The sequence below is a fragment of the Bidens hawaiensis genome, unplaced genomic scaffold (genome assembly GCF_021521415.1).
Source record: "Bidens hawaiensis isolate Kalapana, Puna unplaced genomic scaffold, B.hawaiensis_p1.1 tig00018132_1, whole genome shotgun sequence".
NCBI lineage: Eukaryota > Viridiplantae > Streptophyta > Magnoliopsida > Asterales > Asteraceae > Bidens > Bidens hawaiensis.
In genome coordinates this window covers 1-8,029 of record NW_027492740.1, presented here as the reverse complement: position 1 = coordinate 8,029, position 8,029 = coordinate 1, and the positions used below count along the sequence as shown (strand labels likewise).

Genomic DNA, 8,029 nt, shown 5'->3' with positions numbered 1-8,029 from the left:
TTCAAAATCATTTAACCTTTTCAATACATTTTTAATATTTAAAACAATTAATCTGTTACATACTAATAGATATGAGTTTAGATCAGATACAAATTAAATTAACGTGTTAAACGTGTGAATCAAAAAATGTAATTATATATACAAGTGGTGTAATTACACTACATATAAAATACTGCATACAAAACAACTACTTTACATAATTACATTACTTGTATATATAATTACATTATTTGGTTTGTATGTTTAATACAATATTTTAGTTTGTACGTTAACTTTCCCATGTTAGAAGCATCTGTAATGCATGGTTCAAACATACATTCATGTACAGTACTACCGTCACGTAATTTTACTTTAATTTGTATATATCATTATTTTCTATTTATAAAACTCAGATATACATTTATTCGCAAAACTATTTCCACTTATTTACATTATTAATTCTTAATAATCGACCTCTTTCTGTCCATTGTCATCTTTCATAATGTTTATGTCAATATGTGTCACCATCCTCTTGTACCTTAAAAATGCCGGCCTTGAAAGACATTGTGGGTAGTCTAATATAAACCATAGCATATATTTATAATAAAAAAATGATTCAAAAAACATATTTAAGGTTGTACAATACTCATAAAAGGTGTTGACTACGAGTATTCTGAAACTTATGGATTTTGTAAGGTTCTAGCGTTTGTCAACACAATGGTGTTTATATTCTATACTAGTTTGAGGCCCATGTATTACACAGGTAATTGTTTAAAATTTTAAACCTTGACCATTAAATGAAATACATTCAAGAAATTGATTATATATTGTTAATACAATTACAATTAAATTAAAATTACATAAATTACATAACTAAGATTACACAAATATGTTACAAATAGGTAAAAACTTCCTTTTACATTACATTTGTGATTGTATTAGCATGTATACATTGTTTATCAAAAATCAAAATCTTTAGTCCATGTCTGCTTGTAACTATTAATAAAATAACATACAGGCGTACTTATAACTCTTGATATAGCCATATATAGTTGTCCGTGTGAAAAAAAAAGGTTCTTCAAATACATACCAACTCTAGATAAATGATAATATATATATCTATGATACTAATCAAAAAAATATTTATACACATAAAATATCATAGCTTTTAATCAATTAATATGATGTCATTTGTGAATATCTGCTCATGTTTATAAAAAAAAAACTTGATTATCTCAAAAACCATATACCTGAACTTTGATGATATGATCATCGTTAGAATCTTTACAATTTGAAATTGATTGATCATGATAAATTTGTTGTCATTAATATTCTATGTATGAAAATTTTTTAATTAACTTTATATTTTACAATTAAAAATTGTATAATCAAGCAAAATAAAAACTGAAAATTTAAATATAACAAAATGATTTGTTTGTTTCATATGAATGTAATTGCCAGGAAAATGAAAAATACATACTAACATTAAAACCATGTTCAAATAATAGTGACTATTCTGAGTTAGAAGAACATTAGAAGATTTAAAGTTGCATAATGTGAATGTAGTGATTCTTATATATAATCGTTGAAAGTAGGGCTGTCACTTTTACCCTTAACCAGAACTTGAACCGAAGTAATTCGGGTTAGTTCTTGGGTCCGAATTCTAGGTTTCGGGTCAACCTGAAAACTTTTAGTTTTAAAATCATATGTATTTTTAGGTATTAAAGGCTAAGCCTTAGCCACTGTCGTTATCAGGATTTAGTCAAAGTTGATTGTTCTCATTCCACATACTATGAATCGAATGTCTATTGTTTAATATTTTGAATATAAACCATAATAAACACTAATCGTCTCTTGTCAATCCATATGAAGAATACTTATTATATGTAGTAATGAATTTAGTTGGAATAAACCTATAATTTTAATGTCATATATTGAATGAGTTAAAAGATAAGGACCATATATGAAAATTGGTTGAGAAAAAGATAAGGGGGGCTATGGTATTGACAAGTGGCAAAAGTGATAGGCTTTTATTAAAAGAGATAGATAAGTGTTTCCTCGGGTGACACATGTGTATGCATGTACAATCAACAATGAGGTAGGCAGTCATGGTTTGAATACCATTAATTAAGTACTCCCTCCGTCCCATTATAAGTGTCCTAGTTTGACTTTTCTAGTTTTTTTTTTTGCAACTTTGACTGTAAATATTTTTGTTTGTGTCATATAATACTTGATGAAAATTATATCAATGTAAAATATATTTTAAACCCAATCCATTTATATATTTTACATCATGTATTATATAACACATAAAAAAATATTGTCGGTCAAAGTTAAATAAGAAAGACTTGAAAAATCAAATTAAGACACTTATAATGGGACGGAGGGAGTATTTTTTACATTGCATAATATTATTATAACAAAGAGATGTTTGTAACGAATGAAATATGAATGCAGGAGAGAAAGTGATTGTAGTCATGGATGTTCCTCATTCTTCTCCTTCAAGAAGAAGAAGAAAAAATGATTATAAATATATGTGTGAGATGTTTTATCATTCACTTCTTGGGGAGAAGATTATTAATTATGTTGTGACTCAAAAGAAAGGTATATCTTCATAATGTGTTTTAAATCACTAATTAACAATTAGAAACTAAAGTAAGTAATTTTTTGTTTTGATAATGAAACAGATAAAAGAAGAGAAAATTAAGGGCCAAGAAAATGGAGTGAAAGAGATAAAAAGAAAATTCGGGATCTTAAGTAACTTTTGAAATATGGTTCCAATTGCTAAACAGTAGTTATTTTTCATTCTCCAGATATTTATTGATTATTGTATAAACACACCATTTTATCGTGTAAGTCAATAATATTTTTAATTTGTTGCTTGTGTACCTATGTATGTTCAAATTTATTTATCTATTTATAATTGCGTGTTAAAGAAAACAAAATACTATACAAATTAGCAATGAAATGATGACTAATTAACTAAACATGTGTACATATGATGTGTATTTAAACTATTTCTTTAATTATATGCTAACAAACTGGAGCATACACAAAGAATTTAAGTTTTCACTGTTTCATTGGTAAAGTAACTCATTGGTGATCTTTCAGTACGTAACATATGTATTAGTAGTTTGTCATAAATCAAATTACCCACAGCTATATTAATCAACGAAGTAGCAACGTTTACCGCCAGATTAATGAAGAATTTAACCATTGGTGAAACTCCAATTTATTTTGTAGTGTTATATATCAACTTTTATTTGATCGATTTAGATAATATATATGCACCTCCAAATATACAATAAGAAAAACTATATAAGTTAAAAATGAATGTAATATAAGACAACAATTTGTTGTCACACCCTAAACCCAAGCATATGACATATTGAAAATTTGGAATTACTGAAATCAGAATAAACAATAACTTAAATTTTCAATATAATCATATCCAAAGAGACCATTTGCCAATAGTCAACAAATATTACGGTGACACATAACCTCCATGAAATATATACAAACAAGTCAGATTAAGTTGGCTGTGTTCTAAGCTAAACAGGAAAACAAGGCATATATTCAACACTTTCAGAACTCATGCCATTACAAGTTATCTGACACAAGTATATTTATCTAGGTCACGACATAAACCACTAACTACTTGGAATACTACTTGGTATGATGTTAAGAAGTGCGAAGAAGTGTGAAGATGTTGAAAAAAGCTTATTTTTTAAGACCACAAAAACAGTTTTCAGATCTTTTTTTTTAAACAAACAGTCTTCAAAAGCTTATGTCTGCGCGCCCGCAAATATAGGCTCCTTGCAGATCTTATAAGCAAAAATAAACACAACCTTACCCGCAGGTCTGAAAGCTAAACTCACAAATAAACATGAATACACATAGTGAAACAAGTGATGAGAATAACTAAGTAACAAAACTCACATGTGTTAATTGTACAAACTCGTGCAAGTATTATTAATCTTAATATACTAGTGCATGCTATCAACTTTCAAAACCGTGTTTCGTGTACTTCTGTTCACATAAGAACTCACCTGAACCATTATGCACAACTAAACCCTCCTTAACTTCAGTGTTTTGCCCAGGAAATGAAGACAACTTATCGAAAACAATACGTTTAACAATACGCTACTGTTTGAACGAATAAACGAATCATATGATCAGCTCCTTTAACCCCGAGTCCCCGACTGACACCCATTTTGGTCACTTTACTACTTTACTCTGATCTGAACCAACTTTTAGACTATAATTATGTAAAAATTTATAAAATTAAGACGGTTTAGCATACGTGGGTCAAAAAGGAAATGTCATTAAAATTTAAAAGTTGTAATATATTCACTCCTAAAGTAACACAAATCAAGACTTGCAATTAAGTTGACTAGAATAAAATGTATTAATGTCATAGTCACCAACCATATTCCTAAACAAGTACCAAACTCCAGCAATATCAATAACGAGATATCACATGAATATGCAAAATATAAAAAGAAAACAATAAATTAATGCTTACTACCTGAACCACTAGGAGATTTACTTTCAATATTCTTTTACTATCAAAATTCAAAACCTGATTCCAACCAAAAGCTTTATAACCAAGTTGTACGTGAACAACAATTACAAACAATTCTTGTATCACTATTTATATTTATAAATCATAAATCAAATATCAACTTTGTGCAAGTGATTTCTTATCTTGTAAAAGTAAAAAAGGTTAAAAAGATATAAAAAATAAAAAAACAAATAAAATAAATAAAAAGTGTCTCTATGGTCACACCACAGAGATCAACTCATCAATATCGTACTTAATAAATCTCACCAATAACAAAGCTACGGTAGGGTATGAGAAAGATATGAAAAATCCACTCACAAAACTAGGTGGTAGTGTAGCATGATATTATTAACAAGGTATTTCAGTATACAATAATCACACCATAAAACTCATTTACATGCACTCATAAAACCAAAACACAAGTCCACAAATCCATCTTATTCCACACCACAAATCTTTACTTTCTACTTATAAAACACAATATCAAACACATGAACTAAATGATTTATACTTCAAACAAATGTACCACCTCACTCAATCAGAACGATCTATTCGGGTACGAAGAAGTCGAAGACGTTGACGATTTGGCTTTCGCAAAATCCACAAGGTCCTTAAACAAAGCGTCTTCTGGTTTTTCCTTTTTGGGCGGCGGTTTAGAATTAAGAGAAAGATTCTTAGTCTGACCCGCCAAGCTGTCATAAGACGGTTTAGCATATGTGGGTTCAGGATAAGAGGGCTCAGGATAAAAGGGTTCAGGATACGAAGGCTCAGGGTATGAGGGTTCAGGATATGTGGGTTTAGGATATGAAGGTTCAGGATATGAAGGCTCAGGATAAGAGGGTTTAGAAGTGAAAAGTGTTGCGGTTGGATTAATGTAATCATCTGAAATAGGCGGTAGGGAAGATGGTTTTGCTGGCGGCGGCGGCGGCGATGATGATTTAGAGGTGTATGTGTTGCCGCTAAGATAGTCAAACATCATGCCGGAATCAAAACTAATAGGCCTCTTTGATGATGGTGGAGGTGGTAGATGTGGGGCCACATGCGGTGGTTCGGCTTTTGTAGCCTTTTGGTTCCGGTTTTGTCCCCTTATACACGAAAAACATGTTTTAGTTCATTTGATTTAATGTTTTTATCTAATAGCAAAATACAGATTTAGAGAAGGGATCATGAGAACTTGTAATATCATAAACTTTGAGAAAACCACTTAAATGTTTTTTTTTTTCATTTTTTCATTCTTTATCTTATTAATCTTTGCCAAAAATAAAAACTCTGTGTGGTTAGCCAGTTTCATATATGTAACTAGTAAACTACATACATGACCTCGTATGAGATACGCATATGTAACTTCGTGAGTGACATATATGTAACTTCGTGAGCTAGGTACACTTTTTTAAGTTTTTCTTACAATATGAACCTTATAATTATAAGAAATGAAAAAAAAGTGATTGGTTGGTAGTCGTTTTCTCTGATTACTCGTAACTTTGTGGTCTTCTCATGAACCCTCCCCTATAGATTTAATGCTTAAAAATATATTGATTTGCGTTAAATAGTTGAAGCTAAAAGCAACACAACAATTAATAAAGACGTTTTTGTAATCATATTTAATATGTGAATTATTAATAAAATCTATACGGATAGAAAGGAAAGAAAATATACTTACCGATGTGCCAAATGACCAAAATCATCATCAGACTCGTCATCATCGTGAGTTACATTCACAAGAGGTGCAACTGGACTTTCTGTTGCAGGGGTCCCCACGGGCTGAGTGGAGCCCACACCCTTGGCAATATCATCATGGCGACTAAGAACACGCATCAAAGTATCGTTTATAGTCAAACCCTTACCTAGAAGCTTTTCATCTCTGAAAATAGGATAAATAAAGTTAGAAATATGACAGTCAAACTTGGAAAATGAAGCAGAAAGCAGACTTGTAAACGTATGGAAGGAACACGAACGAAGCATGTTTTTGTTTGTTCGTTTGATTTTAAATGAACAAACGACCGAAACAAACATCGTTTTCTTGTTCATGTTAGTTCTTTTGAAAATGAACGTGTTGTTCGTCAGTTAATAGTGCAAATGAACTGTTCACGAACATATATGAACGAAAATAACCGAGCGCCGAAATTGTAACGCATAACATTTTAGTTTCTTAAAATCAGACTAAAATGTAAAAGGTCTAAAAAGTTCAAATAAATATATAAACGAACGTCAAAGAAGGAACTTAAACAAACTTAAAGCAACGAACATAAATGAACGAACCTCAATAACATAAACAAACGTCCACGAACATAAATGAACGAACAGAATATGTGTTCATGTTCGTTCAGTTAATTAAGTGAACCAAAAAGTTTGCTCATGCTGGTTTATTTATTAAATAAACGAACTTCTCACCAAACTCAAAACCAAATGTTCAGTTCATTTATAGGCCTAGCAGAAACGCCAACTTATATATTCTGGTACATTACTAAATATAAAAATAATTATAGTCGCTTACGTTGTAGTGTTTATGAGTGTCATGACACGTTGTTGGTAAGAACGACACTGGTCAACAAGGTCAACAATCAATTCTTCCTTTACCCCCTGCCACAAGTAAACACAGAATATCAGAAATAAATTTAAAAAATTGTGAAAAAAACTTTTTTAGTAAATAAGTTTTTACATCACGATTCTTGGGATCCAAGGCACTAAGCATATCCATTAACACATCAGCTATTCCTTCTGCATTTACGATTTCCGATAAGCTGCACAAACCAACAGTTTGACCGTAATAAACACATGTGTGAAAGTTTGTTGATCATTTTAAAAGTAATATACCCGAGTGCAGGAGCCTCAGTCTGAAGGGATGCTTGAATAGCTGCTTCTTCATATGGTGAAGTAGGGTGGACAATAGGGTGAGTTTGCGGTGGTGTAAATAGTGGCACGCTGTTCTCTCCTCGTGGTGGAAAGTCAACTCCTGCAGACTGTAAATTATTCAATAATGGAACGTACGTTAATATTATAAAATATTTTACTAGTAAATAAGTTTCTTCAGAGTCTCATTGAAGTAACTCAAATGTTATAATAATAACAAAACCACTCGAGTTTCAATATTGTTCGATTGTTGTGAAACTTTTTAAAATGTTAAAAGAGTAGGTCAAATAAATGGGGCAGGCATGAAACTTGGTTACTGTTTAGTAATTATTCTTTTCAAGATTAACCTAAAAATGAGAGGTAAATGTAACGAAAAGAAGTCACTACAGATACTAACCAGGTTTCTTAATTGTTCCGTTTAGGTTATTCAATTTAAACAATTACAAAAAAATACACAAAAATGGAATAATATTGTAACTTGAGTGTTTCTTATAGTTTAGGAAAAAAAACGTACAAGAGACTTTATTGAATTTGGTTACTATTTCATGATCTATTCATTAAAACCTATATAGCACGTGAATCCATTTTGGTACCTTTTTTCCGGAAATGACACGTTTCAATCCGAGCCAATTTTGG

At 30.7% G+C, this 8,029-nt stretch overlaps 1 protein-coding gene across 1 annotated transcript; it reads right to left on the bottom strand.

Annotated features, from left to right (window-relative positions):
* Window positions 1–4,845: 4,845 nt before the first annotated feature.
* On the bottom strand, window positions 4,846–7,577 carry LOC143555445 (TOM1-like protein 3; the record flags this gene model as incomplete). Its single annotated transcript, XM_077044987.1, has 5 exons — window positions 4,846–5,628; window positions 6,204–6,404; window positions 7,038–7,123; window positions 7,203–7,284; window positions 7,358–7,577. Coding segments are annotated over 5 exons (1,136 nt in total), but the record flags the coding sequence as incomplete, so codon positions are not given.
* Window positions 7,578–8,029: the final 452 nt, after the last annotated feature.